Here is an 18,974-nt window from a genome sequence, read left to right as displayed (position 1 = left end):
CGTGAATGCGACATTGAACACGATTGAGTTTTGAAACGACTTGAAATTTACTCTCGCAGTGGGAGCCTACACATGCAGGTGCCAGAATGGACCTTTCTTGTGATGGGTCAAACTGCACACTAAAGCTGCGTTAACGAAAGCGGGAAATTAAAAGACAATTGGCAAATAATCAGCTTTATATTTTTGACACAGAACAGTGCACTGCTGATCGTGTTTGGTAATTGAGTTTTCAATCATCATTTGTGTTACTGTTTAAATTTGAAAATCGACATTGAACACACCCATGGTATACAATGCATTTTCACGTACAATGCTTATGGAGCATTTCGCGAAGAATTAAGTCAATGACAAAAAAAGATATAAAAATACCTTTATTTTATCGATGCCTATAAATCTGGAAAAATATGAGGAAATTGCTTAAAATTATCACCCACCCGCATATTTATGTTATGCAGTACCTTTTCTCTATTCTATAATTAGTATGATTATATCATGGTTTCGGGTAGTGCTGCCACCAAACGGATATCCGAACGGTTTCTGCCCGCGTGGACGGATAACGGTTTTCATTTTTCGGGTTCGGGTATCCTGTCACAAAAACTCATTAAATTTAGTAAGACTCACCAACAAAATTTATAAGTTTTAGTCGCCAATATAATCACCAATATCAATTAATCTTCTTTGGTAATATATTCCCGCCGAAAACCATCGTTTTTATCAGTTTTGAAACATGACCTTATATCAATTTCGGAGCATGACCGTCCGTGAATGGAGTAAAGTTCCGTTCTGACAACGATGGCGATTTTACTATGGTGTCGCTTAAGATAGTTTTTCTTTCCCGTCTTATGTTTTGATGATTTCAAATGCGTAAATCATCGTCTATTTTCTTACCTCGACTTTCAATGCGAGTGAAGAATGAAGATAATGTGAAACCATTTAAGCGTCAAATAAATGTTGATCGGGTTACACGGGTGTGTCATGTTGTTTCTTGTAATTTATTCATCAAATGCAAAATGAATTCTACTTTTTCTCACAGCAACTTTGGTTACAAATGAAGATGATTATTTTTGAAACTATGAAAAGTTGAAAACGTCGAATAAATGTTGATTGCGTGTGTCATGTTGTTTTTGTGATTTATTCATCAAATACAATATAAATTCTACTTTTTCTCATGGCAACTTTCGTTACAAATGAAGATGATCATTTTTTAAACCATGAAAACGTCGAATGAATGTTGGCTGCGTGTGTCATGTTGTTTTTTGTTATTTATTTACATTGAAATGCGTAACGAAAATATTCATTTTCAGTACTTTTTTCGCACATCAACTTTCGATATGAATGAAGATAATTTTGAAATCATGTAAACGTCAAATACATGTTGATTGGCCGTTTTATTTTGTTTCTTTTGATTTATTTATCAAATCCGAAATAATGAATCATTCCTTTTCTTTCTTGAACTGTCATTAATAATGATTATTGTGGTCGGTTGTGAATCGACGTGTTTAATTTGCAGTAAAACTTACTGGTGATGAATGTAAGTGATTAATTACTGTTACTGTGATTAAATCTTGTCTTGAATCTTTGTTAGAAGTGTGATTATGTTTCAGAAGTTGAGAAATGAGAAGCTTGGCTATAAATTGGGGAATGGGGAGAAACCCGACATGAAAATGAAAATATTCCAAGTACGATCCAATTTGAAGGTGTAGCGAGTGTAATGTGACCAAATATATATAGGACGATTCACTCCAGACACGTCCAGACAGGACAGCACGTGCGTGAGCTGAATGATGTAGGCCTGTCTGGTTTTAGACTTTTAGTAAAAGAAGACTCGCACTCACACTCGCCTCGGTCAAATTCATTGCATCTTATTTCATTCGATCGGAACTAAAAAATAAACACACATACTCTCGCAACCATTAAATGGGATCGTAACTAGGCCCGACTTGTATAACTCAAATAATAGTCATTTACTAATAGCTTACACAGTCATACGATCTACATTTGTAGCCGTAGCCTCACGCTAACTCACATTCAGCTTCTCGTAATTTCGTGGTTTTTAGAAATAGTTTAATTAGCGCACGCTGACTCTCGCCATCATCGGATAGGTTCAAAACTGACATATAACTGAAAATCTTAAATATAAGTCAAATAAGTGCAAATGGATATTATTTTTTATATTTCAGGGTAAAATTTCGGATACCCGTCCGCCGTCCGGTTTTCAGTGTCGCGCAGGGTTGTGATAAAAAACGTTTTTTATAAAAAAACACGAATAAAACGTTTTTTATTGTTTTAAAACGTTTTAAATCGTTTTAAAACGTTTTTTTCATCGAATGATGCAATTTTTCATAAATCAATTAAACTATATAGTCTGATTTATGTTTTAAATGCATTTTTGGAGTAAGTAAGAGATGACAAGTTTTGATACTGAATTTTTAACAGAAAAGTATTTCCCCCAAAATTTCTAAATCATGGAAATTGAATGCCTAAAAAGAACACTTTTACATTTTATAACTTTATTCCTCATACATGTACATATACATGTAGTCTCGGGGTATTTTGAGTCTTGTCAATCTAGGGGGGGGGGGGAGGGGAGAAGAATTTGCACTATGGAAGGAAATTACATGATATATGGGGCTCCAATATGCTTTATTTCATTTGAATCAATTATGCCATTCTTGGATAAATCTAGAAATATAGCCCTTGAACTGCTTTTTTTTATTGAAGAATTTTGATCAAATGCATATTAGAAATATAATCAGTATATATAAAATGTTTTTAGAATTTGTTTTTAAACTGTTTTCTTATTTTTTCTTATGTACATTTACACTTTTTTTTAATACATTTTTAATTGTTTTTTTAATGAAAATTATTGGCAATAATTTTCCAATCATTAATAAAATGTACAAATAATGAAACGGATACAAATTTTGGCAAGAATTTACAATTGGCTTTACACATTTACGTATTTGATCAATTTGGGGTCTGACATGCACTTGTGTCATATCATTACCGCATACCCATGCATGCATGATGCATGCATCCCCCAAATAGTCTAGAATGATTATGATGTGGCCCTGTCTTGTTTAAGGATTTATCATAGAAATTTTTGAGGTAGGCTACTGAGCATTAACCCTTATAAAACTGGGGGGGGGGGGTCAAATCGACCCCCCCCCCCCTTGACAAATTCATCACTATGCCGTCGCGGGAAATTTTTTGACTGCGCTGCTCGCTGCATCTTTTGAGACCAAATTTGCGATGCCCGGGTACGCGGTTTTGTGATTCCGTGTACAAAGTCAATGCCAATCGTGTTTTTCAACCCAAAATCATAAATATATGATTATTTTTACTTTTGTTGCTTTAAATGGATTTATTTTATGCTATTTATGATCGCAAAAGTGTCCCCGACTATTAAAGTTCATTGGAAAAAACAATAAAAAACAAAGGTTTGAAAAAACAAAGAAATACATAAGAGTTTCAAAAACAATAAAATACATAAGAAAGTAATTATATTTTTGCAATTTTTTTGTAGATATTTGTTAGAAATGTAAAAATGTATACTCTCACCAAAAATTAGCATTCTACTAGCTACATAAATTGAGTTAAAGGCAAAAACATACATAAAAAACAAATTTAGGGCAAATTTCATACGCAATATTTGCATAATTAATTTCAAAAAAATATATAAACAATCAATTTTTAGAAAATTATACTATACAGTCTTGTAGTTTACATCTGGCTATACGCGCATGCAAATTTTCACGGCGATCGCACAATCAGCGGCCGAGATCTGGAGAGGGGGGGGGGTCAAATTGACCCCTCCCCATTATATCTTGGTCTGAAATAGCCCAGTTAAGATAGTGTTAAGGTCCCCTTGGATTGTTAGGGTTAAGGTTTGCCCGCTGACTATCTTATTCTGTTTAAATTACTTTTCTTCATCTTTATGAAGCGCAAAGTTTCACCTGCTTTCGTGTGTACCTCAAAAGTACAATGTCAGTTTTATAGTCGATTTTGTTTGTGTATGCTTGTGCAACACTTCCATTTCATTCAAGTATTTAATGCTATTACATGTAGTCTACATGTATTTGAGCTTATTTCAAATAGTGTTTCTTTCCCTGTCCAAAAAGTGAGCACAACACTCAGATATAGACTCTATTTGTTAAAATGAGAATATTTATATATATGGAATGATGACATGTGCACGTAAGAACAGGGAGGAAAAGAACATGACAAAGCAATGGAGAAAGGGAGAATAAAGGGGGAAAGAGAAAGAGGAGAAAAAGAGTGGTGTTGAGAAAGAGTTTAATCAGAAGAAAATAATACACCACTTCAGAAATAAAAGTATTAAAAAATTACTGGTAATTTAAAATCACATCCATCAATTTACAACACACAAGCCTATGCGGTGTTTTAAAACACGTTTTTTTTGTTAAAAAAACAGGTGTTTTAAAACGCGTTTAAAACATGTTTTAAAACACACCGTTTAAAACGTGCCAACCCTGCCACTGTCGGGTATCCGAATATTGAAATATCCGTTTCAAGTCAGGCCTAGTTTTGGGAGCCCAGCTTTAGAAAGGCCATTGGCCTACATTGTATGCTGGCTCCCCCATATTCTAATTTTTTTCTCTCTCTTATTTATATTTCCATTTCGTATTTTATTGGTATACAATGTATTATTGGTTTGAATTGTACCCGGGAATTGTATGTTATAATTATGTTTTTAATGATAATTAGAAATAAATAAATTTATTTGCTCAGCTCTCAGCCAATGAGATGTACACATACATTTAGCTTACAAAAAGTGCCATTGAAAATCACTATTTGTGAAATGCTTTCTTAACTCTGGACAGACTAAACAGCAGCCATGAATATAATATACACCTCAATATAGAGAAGAGGGTACAAAGTACCTACCAGGATATTTGTTACATGAATTCAGAAATGTTTTGTTCAAGTTGCAAATTTGAATAATGGTGGAAACTGCCTCAAAAGCGATTGTAAACAGTGTACCCGAGAACTGGTGTTAGCTGGCTGTAATACATTGGAAACTTGACATCAGCAAAATGATTTTTTTTTTTAATTGAAACAGTCATGCATTGCACACAGATTTGAATGGGACTAACATGTACATCCTAATTGTTGGGACAGTTTGTTGTTTTTCCTTTTTATTTTGTTTTTATTGTAAGGCCAATTAGCAGCTTTTTGCAAAGATTGGTCTTTATTATAAAAATGAATAGCATTCTAGAGAAAGCTGATAGCCTTGAAAAAAATTAACCTCTGGACTTTATTAATCCGGGTTATTTGAATTAATTCCTGGATTTGCTTTGCATGTACATGTATTGCAGGGGTTTGACTTAATTCCTGGATTAGCTGTAGTGCTGTAGCCGAACCGCCGAACCGAACGGTAGTTCGCCGAACATGGCACTTCCGAACCGAACAGAACCGAACCGAACACTAAGACTTGGTTCGGAAGTTCGGCAAAAAAAAAAAAAAAAACGGCTTTCAGCTAATAAATTTATAAGTTTACACCCTTTCTAATCATTATATTTGCGCATTCTCTATTTAATCTTCTTTGCAATTGTATGTTGGAAGTATGCGCTTATTTTGCGGTTACTAGATTTTGTTTTCATTTTCATGTTGACATTGTGGTTTTTACGGCCCTGATTAAGAAAGGAGATCCGATGAACGATGTTGCGCGAGCTTGCGCTATAATCATTTTACTGGCTTTCATCATCTCTCGCTCTGTGGCCGAATCGCCGAAGCATGGTAAAGAAAACCAAAACTGTTTGAGTGTTCATTGGTTAAATCTAACTATCTAAAATATTGTTGTTTTTAGGTGGCGAACAAGATTCTTGTTTGAAAATCTTCAAAGTATTTTGAATGAACGAGCTCAATAAACTGAAAGTGAAAGATGAAGTACCATTAATATTACGAATTACGATACGATGTGATTAAGATCGTAACTCGTTTATTGTTGCGGCGGAGAATAAAGATCTGATTGAGGTGATTTACATTATTATTGAGGTGTCGGCTCGCTACTGTCTAGTTTTCATGATTTAGAGAGAAGTAAAGAGTTTTGAAAACGAGAGATCCAGTGAAAGTGGGAAATAAAGTGAGTGACTGTTAGAGATGGAAAGGAGAGACGCAAAACAAATAATATAGAAATGAGATGAGGTGAAGTTATCTTTTTTATTATTAACAATCAGATGAAAATAAAAATCAAACACTCATGAATGATTACGGTATAGAATATAGCAAGATCCCCTTCCCCTCGTTGACAAGTTAAATGAAGATAAAGCCATGCGGAAACATTCATCTCTTGGGGGAAAATGACCCCCATTCTTTACTTTTTTCTCCCTTTCTTATCAACTTCTCAAATTAACCATAAACAATTCGATGATCACTCTACTCCCCCTATCCCATTACAGTCGTAAAACTTTGCATCCCACTTGGTCTGTATGTTTATGGTCGAATGAAATCTGACCAATGAAATCATAGAAATCTCGGGAATTGCTCTTCAATCAGTGAGCTGAGTTTCGCGAGCAGACAAAGCACGTGGCTGTATGTACCGATGCGACAATCAGCGACATGCGATTGGTGGTTTAGTTCACCCATCGAGCCAATTAGCGAAAGGCGCATTACATAAGCACGCTTTCTTCGACACGCCCCTGGCCCGACTATGCCTACAGTTCAGTGCACTGGCGCTGGCCGCCTCGTATCACGTTTGGACGGACTGTATATATAAATATTCATGAGCTCAGAGTCCCGCTACTAGCTAGGGACTGCATGCGCTGGCATGGCCTAGCTGGTACGAGTGCGAGCGTAGTTAATTTGGCAAGTATCCAAAGTGTGGTCCAGGTATGGACGACTAGGAAGAGTCGCCATTTTAGAACTGTGAGTTACCCAATAAATCTGTCATCAGATAATCAAATTCGAGATAACAGTTGATTCGTTGAGCGCTATAACTTTCATAGTTTCATGTCAACAAGATAGAGATAAAATGGTTTGATGTGACAGAGGTACACGCGAGCACATGCAGTCAATCAAGTACAAATTGCTACCGGTACGCTACGTACCTGAATGAACTATAGCTTTATCAGTCTATCATTACCGAACCCCGAACCGAACCAATGTTCGGCAAATTTCTGCCGAACCTTGCCGAACCGAACCGAACCCGAACATGGCGCCTGACTTGCAGCACTAATTAGCTGCATGTATTGTAGGGCCTAGAGCCATAGTGCTTCAAACCTAAGGCCCCATATACATGAAGGGATCAGAGAAAAAAAAATAACAACCAACTTTTACTGACAAAAACGGCATGAACTTTTCCTACTTTATGTACACTGTACAATGATTTTCTTACAATAAAAAAGTATCTGTCATCTCCTCACTGCCATGTATTCATTTAAATCATCACCTACAATACAATGCAGGCCTACAGACAACACAATTACATGTGACCTTGGGTCTAGACTACTTTGTCACCACAGAAATTAGATCACCATGAATTTCATCAGTGTGTGAAAAATCAATATTATTTTTCACACATGTTTTGTTCCTTTATATCACTTTTGACTTGCTGGTGACAAAATATTCATAGAACCTCGATCGTAAGGGCCTTTGTTGCCAAGTCACACAAATGTCCAGAAATTGGTAAAACAACGGTCTCTCCGCACTGAACTCTAAACTATTTCAAATTTTAGAGAATGCACTGAGAATAATCTGAAAAAGTTCTCTGAAGTCCCTTCTGCAAACATTTCCTGCCAAAAATTTAAAATATATAACAGGTAAGGTCTTCAAGACTCCAATCTGTATGTTGGAGCCTTGGAGGGCACTTTTTTCAATAAGGGAAAGTCCAAGAATTCATGCGCGTTACGTATGGGACATTTCAGAGGCTTTTATGACCTGAAAAATAGTGTTAAATGACTTTGATTAGATTGAATACCCTCATGATGGTAGACATCTAGAAGAATAATCATGCAAAAAATGGTGACATATGACCTAATGTTAGACCTTTTTTTAATGAATTGTTTAAAAATGAAATCAAATATCGTAGACGTAGAAATGTCGGAAATGAAGTTGTATCCCACGGGCATAAACTATAAAGTTTCAAGTTTTTGGGCAGTGCGTGTAGATGTATGTAGCCTGGAGGCGTCTGGGGAGTAAAAGTCATCTACTCTACGTAGGCTTACTCCCCACTGACGCCTGAGACACGTCTAAGGCAAGTCTAGACAGCTGGCAGCCGTCTGTTTCGAGGAGTTTTTTAACCTTTTTTTTTTTTTTTCTCCTCATACACAGACGGCTCGCTATCGTGCAGCCACCATTAGGGGACTTACAATGCAAAATTCCCATGTCGGGGCTCTTCAATTTTTGTCTTAAATGAATCAAACTTTTGAAAATAAACCCGACCGAAATGCAAATTGATATTCCCTCTTTGCATTAATTGCCAAAAAACAGGGAAAATCAATAAAAGGAACAAAAACAGTGACTTACCTCGGCTGTCGCGCAACTTCACTGCCCCGTTTTATCCGAACTTAATAATACACATAAACATATGGCCATTGAGTCCCCACTCACACAACATGCGAGGTAAGTATACTAACCTCGCACAACACATGTGATTTCATAGTGCATTTTGACGTTTTCATTCATCACACGAATGTGAGGGACTAAACTACGCCAAACCTTTCAATATTTGTCCACTATGTTATTCTTGATCGTATGATTTAAATTTATTTGAAAAAGGAATTATAAATTATTTATTAAAGTGTTTTTATCGCTTACCTCCAAATCTCAACCAGGATACTTCGTTCGATCCGTCCTTAGTCATCCTCATACTGCACTGGAAATTACGCAAACAACAATCGAAATGCGAAATTTTCCTATCGAACATTCTCGATTCAAGTCGTCGGCGCATGATAGGAAATTGTACCAAAAATCAACAGGTTGCAATCTCATGTATATACTTATAGGTTACATTTCATCATCGCTGATGGCGCTACAATAGAAAATACCGCTTGACAGCAAAAAAAAAAACAGAAAGAGGAAAATAATGCTGAGCGTCTAAAATGCAGCTAGCAGTACAAGCTGCAGAACCGTAAACAAACATCTTGTGAATAATATATCGCGCGCCCTCTTTAAGCAAAAGTTTACAACCACGATGACCCTGCGGTATCTACGTGAAGATCACGAGAAAATGCTTTTTTTTTCTTAAAAACACACCAAAGAGAAGTCAAGAAACGATCCATATGGTTCGGTAAGTGTCATAGCACAATTAGAAACAATATTTTAAAAGGAATGGCATAGTTATTTTAGTAAAAAGGGTGTGAAAAATTCGCGTGCACCATGTGCATATGAATCCTTCGCACGCGAGATGCATTGATCCCATGAGTGTTGAGTCCCCTGTACAGATCGCGCTAGTAGAACTTCGGTCTCTGTATTTGGTGAGTGAAGCCAACGGAGTTCAGCTGAACAACCAACATAACAGAGACCTAACCTTTTGGTCTAAGACTAAGGCTAACCCAGGGAGCTCCCGCCCGCTGCGCAGGCGGTAGCCCAGGAGCTTACCGTGTATTTGACCATAGTCACCGGACTAGGGTGATTTATGGTCTAAATATTTCTCCAAATGAATTGTGAAAACAGAAAGTATACAATTACCACGATTATATGGATGAAGGTCTAACGAGTGGCAGTTTCCTGACATCAGGGGTGGTATTCTGAGATCCATTTTATCTCAGATAAAATAAAATATTTTATCTCCGTTAAAATCAGTGAGATAAAATACCCTTAAAATCTCTCCGAATTGGTATTCTGAGAACAATTTTATCTTCATTTTATCTCTGTAAGACACACCTATTTTTTAATCAATATCCAATTAGAAACGCGCTTTTATAGCTCTCTCATATCACTCAACCAATGGAAATCCATTCCGCTAGGAGGTGTGGCGAAGGAGTGAGATTGCGTCAATTTATTGACTTCAATACGCTTGCACTATACGCTTGTGCGTCTTTACAGAGATTTCTTTTTAACAAAAATGGCAATACTCTCATCTTTTTTTCGAAGTCTATATCGCATCTTTTCAAGCATCATTTCAAAGACAATATTAGTCAAGAAAAGTCTTATGAAATGCTTCCTGATTGTACAGGAATAACTTTAAGGTGTTGTTCTCAATGAAGATATCATTTTTTTTAATTTTCATGCCAACATTTGGAGTTAATTCACTTAGAAATATTGACGAAATGAACGTCGCGGAGATAAAATAGCCCCTACCCTCTTTTAAGTTTATTTCATTTTTTCTTCAAAGTAACTTGGGCGTAAGCACATCACCCGCGTTGCAATGGCCAGATACGCGATGGGTATGTCTACGCAGCCACTGCTCTGTTGCGTATCATCATAAATACGCAAGATAAAATTTATACGCAACATGAAATTTTAAATTTTATCTGAAAGATAAAATGTCATCTCAGAATACCAATTTCATTTTAAGAGATAAAATAAAATATTTTAAAGATAAAATGACCTCAGAATACTGCCCCTGGGCACAAACTGGAACCTCAAAAAAACGAAAAGTTCTCTACTTCTAGTTCTACCCCCGTCTCGATCGGCCATTTTTGTTAAAAATCGTAACAAAATGGCCGATCGAGACTGGGGTAGAGGAGAGAACTTTTCGTTTTTTTGAGGTTCCAGTCTGTGCCCAGATGTCAGGAAACTGCCACTCGTTAGACCTTCATCCATATAGGCCTAATCGTGGTAATTGTATACTTTCTGTTTTCACAATTCATTTGGAGAAATATTTAGACCATAAATCACCCTAGTCCGGTGACTATGGTCAAATACACGGTAAGCTCCTAGGCTCCCGCCCGCTGCGCGGGCGGGAGCTTCCTGGGTTAAGACTAAGGCAAGTCATGCACGTACGGCCACAAAACCTGAAACTTTCGCCCCCGAGATTTCTACTACTAATTCTACTTTCCCTCAGCTCTGGCTCTGAAATATCTAGCCCTAAATCATGTACATGGGGTTCAACTTCATTTCCAACATTTCTGCGATATCGATTTAGTTTTTAAAGAAGAATTCATTAAAAAAATGAGAAAAATGTTATGAAATTTGAAAAGATGGGAAGAGCTTACGAGTTACGCCAAGTTACGGCCGTGTTTTACGTCGCCATCTTCAATCTTGATTTCTTTGTCTTCCGCTTGGCGACAGCACGCACATCGCGTACACCCGACCCCCCATCCTATAGTAGGCTGATTTTTACTCTCCAGGAGCCTCCAGGCTAAAACTAAGTATAGGCCTAGATCTTGACCCAAGGCAAGAGCATTTTGCGGGCCTCTCTCACGTCTCTCCCACCCGTACACCCGGGTACCGGTACCGTACCCGTGGTATCGCTTCTCAATTTCCGCAGCACGACCCCATGATAAAGAATTACACGGTACACCCCCGATTCTACTCACCTTTTCTGTTGGAATTCCATGGTTTATGAGGTACATAAACCCCACCTTTGTCAACGCATCATGGACTTCATCAACAAGCTTTTCGAATTTCTTCTGGTCAGTTACTTCTGTATCTAAACGAAAGCAATCAAAGTCGATGATCGCAATGCTCTTCGCCATTTTTTTGTTCAGCAGTGTGCGATGGATGTGAAATATATTGATGATGTGATGCAAGATTAAAGAGCACGCAGCGCAGCATATGCATGATCCAACGTGTACGTACGTACCGCTCCGGTACGTACGTACGCAAGTGTCTTGCGCAATGATCGAATCTTACCCGAATTTTTGTTTGGATCATATCTGGAAGGCAAATCCAAAAATGGCATATAAAAATTGGCATTTTGGTGATACTTTCACCACGAGATTATCATCTGCGTGAAGTCATTGTGAGTTTCATAGTAATTAAATAGAGCAAAGCATTTTTAAGTGATTTCTGATTATGGTAAGATAGGTATTCGAGTTTCATATATGTTTCGCGAGGGAGTGTAACGAGCGAGCGGTTATATAATTGGAAAAAAAAATCAAAGCTGTTCGAAGTTGTAAATCTCGTTTTTTGGTCAATTACTGTTAAAAGGGCATCCTTGGGAGGTGTTGCGAGCGTGGATAGCAAGCTCAGACTTTTAGAAATTTCAATAAGAAATGAAAATAAAACATTCTGAGCAGTTAATTTTGCAATCATTAAAAAGATCTGCATCTAACTGAAGAACACGAGCGCGGAGTGCGAGCTGAAATAAATACTGACCAGAAAAGGAACATGTTAGGACTGCATTTAGTGACTCATGAAAAGGATACATCGAATAATGCAAGTGCGAAGCGAAGCTAGCTCATCATGTTCATAATTATCTCTCATTGCGCTAGTCCTGCAAATAATTCATTTTATTCATCCGGTTTAAACATAGACACATGTACGTACATGTTACAAAGGTCCAGGACCAAACTTAGCATGTCTACAATAATTACAACTTAACAAAATAAACTACTGAACATCGAACAAAGAAAATATAAATGCATTCAACAATCTACGATAACGATAGAAGTTATCAAATCAAATATCGCTATAGGGGCTGGTTAATGCTTTTCGAGTTCAAAATGTCCTAACAGATCCATTCTTGATGTTTACCACTTATAAACCTATACACACAAAAATCGCTCTGCGGGGGGGGGGTTGATTGTTTGGACCTCAAACACCCTTTTTTACTAGGGCGGGGCAAAACCTCATCCGCAGCCATCGTAGTCAGCTTTTGGGAATGGGGGGCACACTTTTATTCACATTAAATTCATATGTCTATACATTTTAATATACACATTTTATTTTACAGATGTGGATCGAGCTTTCGCCAATAAGGGGGCCGGGGGGTCAATCATGCACATTTTCCCCAATCGGCTGCTCCAAGCTGTTTTTTTAAGGGGTTGTCCGAACAGTCAGACTTCTTAGCTTTATTCTTATCTTTAATTTTGGATAAACTGTCATAAAGAGGAATTGTTAGGACTCATATTGAATACAATCTTTAACCGTTTCAAAGTTTAAAAATTGATGATATACATATATTTCAAATTGTTTGTTTATGTTTAGGTTTCACTATCGCCAATTCCCAATAATATTTGATCATAAAATGTTCCTTTTGAATTCATTTATTCATAATATCCTACGAGAATCTCAACAAATTAGTACATTTATCAAACCCGCTAACTACCTTAGCCCATTATATAGGTCAATAAGATATACTGGTCCAGATCCTGGAATGATATACCTTTAAAAATAAGTGGTGCTCCTACATTGAATGAATTTAAGTTTGAGTGTAAGTATTCCATTATTAGCACTTATTTGATTTAAGATATTGTTATATTATGTAAGCCTACTTGCACAGGTTTTTTTTTGTATTTATACGTATCTATGTAAAACAAAGTAATATTAATCGATACACGGCTGCCAGGGGCCGCGGAACGATTTTCAAAATGAGGGGGGGGGGCTGACCATGCAAAAATCACAATAATATGGTCATTTTTACTTTTTTGTACACGGTTTTGGAAAAAAGTGGGGGACTGAAGCCCCCAAGCCCCCCCCCCCCCCCCCCCGCTTCCGCGGCCCCTGACAAAATTAAAATTAAAGATAATGTGAAGATATAGGCGGATCTACCTGGCCGGAACGGCTTCAACCCCTATTTGCAAAGCAAAAAAAAATCAAAAGAAATAAACAAAAGGGGGAGGGAAGACGAAAATGAGAATAGTTATCGAGTAGACGTAAATAAGAAGAATTAGCAAAATTTTTTAATGTTAAACATCTATTAACAGGTTCCCTTCCGGGACAGTAAATCATTTATTTATAGAAATTCAGCTCGCGCTGCGGACTCGCATTTAATTGTTTATATCAGATACATAAAAAATATTGTTCTTTTATTGAAAACTTGTGCTCAAACTGTTCAGTTTTCATGTCGGAAAATTTTAAAAGTTTTAAGCTCGCTCATTGCACTCACATCAATTGTGTAGATAAATTACACTATGCCATGGTGAGAAAAAACAATTAGAATGCCCAGTTCGAGGTCGAAATATATATGAAAAGTTGCATTTTCTCAACTCTTACATCCTGAAATACATTCAACTCAACACAACATTTATTTGATATCATCGTTAAAGAAATATCGACAAAATCGATGAATTATTATGTTTTACCTCATCGCAATCGCGCATACAGTTTCCATATTTAGGTTTTTATTATAAATCACCAACGTAATAAAAAAAAATAATGAAACGCATTCGCGCATACATCTTGATTTGACACTCAAGACATTGTGACGTAACTGCTTCATTGACGCACACGCATCATGATCTGCGCATGGTAACAAAGTTTACTTTACAATTTCATCATTATTCACTCTAATTTTTTGATCGCATACCTGGGGGGCGTTTCATCAATATTTTCGTCCGACAAGTTGTCAAATCTGACAACTTTCCTGGATTCTGATTGGTTGAGAAGCACTGTTACTATAGTAACTGTCGGATAAAAAAGGACTTGTTGGATAAAACGTCCGACAAGTCCTTTCATGAAACGCCCCCCCCCCCCGAGCTATTGATAGCGAGATCGGGGTATTCTTTCATAATTTCAGAGTATTTTGGTCTTGAATCAAACTTTCACAATGAGTGACGAACGTAAGTCATATAAAATATTTCTCTTCCACGCCCACCGATTTATGATTTTATATTGAGTATTATTCTCCAAAACATTCTTATATCCTTTCACTTTTTCATCAACCCTTTAATTACATTATCAACTCTGTATCAAAGGCAGAGTAATCTAACCTAGATTAATTTTCCCCTTTGCGTTTCTTTTTTTTTCATTTCAGAAATCAATTATTCAACAGAGTCTACATCAGGGTTGACTTACTTCATTAATTATTTTATATTAAGTTACTATAATACTTAAAATTATTTTTATTACGTTCCATTATTTTTTATATTAATGATTGAAACCTATTCAAGATATTTTAATAAAGCAAAAAGTCAATAAATTTCAAACCATGTACATGTGTACAATAACCTAAAGTAACGGTGTTCTTGTAGTTGTAAGTTTTACATTTGATGAGAAATAACAAACATTGTTTTTATCATTTATGTCTTTTTGTTATTAGCAAATCGTGTGGTGCCGAGATTTCGTCAGGAGCTTGAGAAGGTTCTTGCCTGGAATGCGTATATATTTTGTATGACATTCCGACAAATCTGAATAACGGCTTTGTCAAGTGTCTGATAGAGCAAGGAGAAGAGGTGACGAATGGACAAGAAATCAGATGCAGGAAAGAATCGGAGGAAGAGGGAATACGGGGGCTGGAGACAAAGGGGGAGGGGACACAGCAGGAGATGAAGGCCGAGCAGAAGGTGGATACAGAGGAGGAGATGGTGGAGAAGTTGGAAGCGGAGAAGAAGGAGGAGGAGCTGGCAGAAGAGCAGGTAGTGATGAAAGTAGAGTACTCAAATGAGAAGGAAGAGATGGAAACAGAGGAGGCGAAGGTGGAGATAGAGAAGGACATGAAGGAAGAGCTAAAGGAGGAACTGAAGGCTGCAGATATTAATACAGAGGAATGGCTGGAAACAGAGGCAGTGGTGGAGGAGCTAATGAAAGATGAGGAGGTGGAGACAGGAAAGACAGAGCTGACGGCTAAGGAGGCGGAGGAGGAGCTGGAGATTACAGAGATGACTGCAGTGGAAGGGCAGGGAACAGAGCCGGTGGTGGAGCTGGAGCTAATGGAAGGGGAGAAGGTGAAGACAGGAAAGATAGAGCTGATGGCTAAGGATGAGAAGGAGGAGCTGAAGATTGCAGGGATGACTGCAGTGGAAGGGCAGGGAACAGAGCCGATGGAGGAGCTGGAGCTAATGGAAGATGAGGAGGTTAAGACAGGAAAGATAGAGCTGATGGCTAAGGAGGAGGAGGAGGAGCTGAATATTGCAGGGATGACTGCAGTGGAAGGGCTGGGAACAGAGCCGGTGGAGGAGCTGGAGCTAATGGAAGATGAGGAGGTTGAGACAGGAAAGATAGAGCTGATGGCTAAGGAGGAGGAGGAGGAGCTGAAGATTGCAGGGATGACTGCAGTGGAAGGGCTGGAAACAGAGCTGGCGGAGGAGCTAGAGCTAATGGAAGGGGAGAAGGTGGAAACAGGTAAGGTAGAGCTGATGGCTAAGGATGAGAAGGAGGAGCTGAAGATTGCAGGGATGACTGCAGTGAAAGGGCTGGAAACAGAGCTGGTGGAGGAGCTGGAGCTAATGGAAGGGGAGAAGGTGGAGACAGGGAAGGTAGAGCTGATGGCTATGGAGGAGGAGGAGCTGAAGATGGCAGAGATGACTGCAGTAGAAGGGCTCGGAGCAGCGCCGGTGGAGGAGCTGGAGCTAATGGAAGGGGAGGAGATGGCTCAGACAGGAAAGGCAGAGCTGACAGCTAAGGAGGCGGAGGAGGAGCTGAAGATTGCAGGGATGACTGCAGTGGAAGGGCAGGGAACAGAGCCGATGGAGGAGCTGGAGCTAATGGAAGATGAGGAGGTTGAGACAGGAAAGATAGAGCTGATGGCTAAGGAGGAGGAGGAGGAGCTGAAGATTGCAGGGATGACTGCAGTGAAAGGGCTGGAAACAGAGCTGGTGGAGGAGCTGGAGCTAATGGAAGGGGAGAAGGTGGAGACAGGGAAGGTAGAGCTGATGGCTATGGAGGAGGAGGAGCTGAAGATGGCAGAGATGACTGCAGTGGAAGGGCTGGAAACAGAGCTGGCGGAGGAGCTAGAGCTAATGGAAGGGGAGAAGGTGGAAACAGGTAAGGTAGAGCTGATGGCTAAGGATGAGAAGGAGGAGCTGAAGATTGCAGGGATGACCGCAGTGGAAGGGCTGGGAACAGAGCCGATGGAGGAGCTGGAGCTAATGGAAGATGAGGAGGTTGAGACAGGAAAGATAGAGCTGATGGCTAAGGAGGAGGAGGAGGAGCTGAAGATTGCAGGGATGACTGCAGTGGAAGGGCAGGGAACAGAGCCGGTGGAGGAGCTGGAGCTAATGGAAGATGAGGAGGTTGAGACAGGAAAGATAGAGCTGATGGCTAAGGAGGAGGAGGAGGAGCTGAAGATTGCAGGGATGACTGCAGTGGAAGGGCTGGAAACAGAGCTGGCGGAGGAGCTAGAGCTAATGGAAGGGGAGAAGGTGGAAACAGGTAAGGTAGAGCTGATGGCTAAGGATGAGAAGGAGGAGCTGAAGATTGCAGGGATGACTGCAGTGGAAGGGCAGGGAACAGAGCCGATGGAGGAGCTGGAGCTAATGGAAGATGAGGAGGTTGAGACAGGAAAGATAGAGCTGATGGCTAAGGAGGAGGAGGAGGAGCTGAAGATTGCAGGGATGACTGCAGTGAAAGGGCTGGAAACAGAGCTGGTGGAGGAGCTGGAGCTAATGGAAGGGGAGGAGATGGCTCAGACAGGAAAGGCAGAGCTGACAGCTAAGGAGGCGGAGGAGGAGCTGAAGATTGCAGGGATGACTGCAGTGGAAGGGCAGGGAACAGAGCCGGTGGAGGAGCTGGAGCTAATGGAAGATGAGGAGGTTGAGACAGGAAAGATAGAGCTGATGGCTAAGGAGGAGGAGGAGGAGCTGAAGATTGCAGGGATGACTGCAGTGGAAGGGCTGGAAACAGAGCTGGCGGAGGAGCTAGAGCTAATGGAAGGGGAGAAGGTGGAAACAGGTAAGGTAGAGCTGATGGCTAAGGATGAGAAGGAGGAGCTGAAGATTGCAGGGATGACTGCAGTGGAAGGGCAGGGAACAGAGCCGATGGAGGAGCTGGAGCTAATGGAAGGGGAGAAGGTGGAGACAGGAAAGATAGAGCTGATGGCTAAGGAGGAGGAGGAGGAGCTGAATATTGCAGGGATGACTGCAGTGGAAGGGCTGGAAACAGAGCTGGTGGAGGAGCTGGAGCTAATGGAAGGGGAGAAGGTGGAGACAGGGAAGGTAGGGCTGATGGCTATGGAGGAGGAGGAGCTGAATATGGCAGAGATGACTGCAGTAGAAGGGCTGGGAACAGAGCCGGTGGAGGAGCTGGAGCTAATGGAAGGGGATGAGATGGCTCAGACAGGAAAGGCAGAGCTGACAGCTAAGGAGGCGGAGGAGGAGCTGAAGATTGCAGGGATGACTGCAGTGGAAGGGCAGGTAACAGAGCCGATGGAGGAGCTGGACCTAATGGAAGATGAGGAGGTTGAGACAGGAAAGATAGAGTTGATGGCTAAGGAGGAGGAGGAAGAGCTGAAGATTGCAGGAATGACTGCAGTGGAAGGGCATGGAACAGAGCCGGTGGAGGAGCTGGAGCTAATGAAAGATGAGGAGGTGGAGACAGGAAAGGCAGAGCTGACGGCTAAGGAGGCGGAGGAGGAGCTGAATATTACAGAGATGGCTGCAGTGGAAGGGCAGGGAACAGAGCCGATGGAGGAGCTGGAGCTAATGGAAGATGAGGAGGTTGCTAAGACAGGAAAGATAGAGCTGATGGCTAAGGATGAGGAGCTGAAGATTGCAGGGATGACTGCAGTGGAAGGGCTGGAAACAGAGCTGGTGGAGGAGCTGGAGCTAATGGAAGGGGAGAAGGTGGAGACAGGGAAGGTAGAGCTGATGGCTATGGAGGAGGAGGAGCTGAAGATGGCAGAGATGACTGCAGTAGAAGGGCTGGGAGCAGATTCGGTGGAGGAGCTGGAGTTAATGGAAGGGGAGGAGATGGCTCAGACAGGAAAGACAGAGCTGACAGCTAAGGAGGAGGAGGAGGAGCTGAAGATTGCAGGGATGACTGCAGTGGAAGGGCTGGAAACAGAGCTGGCGGAGGAGCTAGAGCTAGTGGAAGGGGAGAAGGTGGAAACAGGTAAGGTAGAGCTGATGGCTAAGGAGGAGAAGGAGGAGCTGAAGATTGCAGGGATGACTGCAGTGGAAGGGCAGGGAACAGAGCCGATGGAGGAGCTGGACCTAATGGAAGATGAGGAGGTTGAGACAGGAAAGATA

The 18,974-nt window shown here is 40.1% G+C and overlaps 1 protein-coding gene across 1 annotated transcript; it reads right to left on the bottom strand.

Annotated features, from left to right (window-relative positions):
- Positions 1-15,543: 15,543 nt before the first annotated feature.
- LOC135157919 (uncharacterized) lies at positions 15,544-16,282 on the bottom strand (the record flags this gene model as incomplete). Its single annotated transcript, XM_064115114.1, has 2 exons — positions 15,544-15,633; positions 15,665-16,282. Coding segments are annotated over 2 exons (708 nt in total), but the record flags the coding sequence as incomplete, so codon positions are not given.
- Between the last annotated feature and the right edge of the window lie 2,692 nt (positions 16,283-18,974).

This window comes from Lytechinus pictus, unplaced genomic scaffold (genome assembly GCF_037042905.1).
Source record: "Lytechinus pictus isolate F3 Inbred unplaced genomic scaffold, Lp3.0 scaffold_20, whole genome shotgun sequence".
In the NCBI taxonomy this organism is placed as follows: domain Eukaryota; kingdom Metazoa; phylum Echinodermata; class Echinoidea; order Temnopleuroida; family Toxopneustidae; genus Lytechinus; species Lytechinus pictus.
The sequence above is the reverse complement of the archived record's forward strand: the minus strand, read 5'-3'. Positions and strand labels throughout refer to the sequence as shown.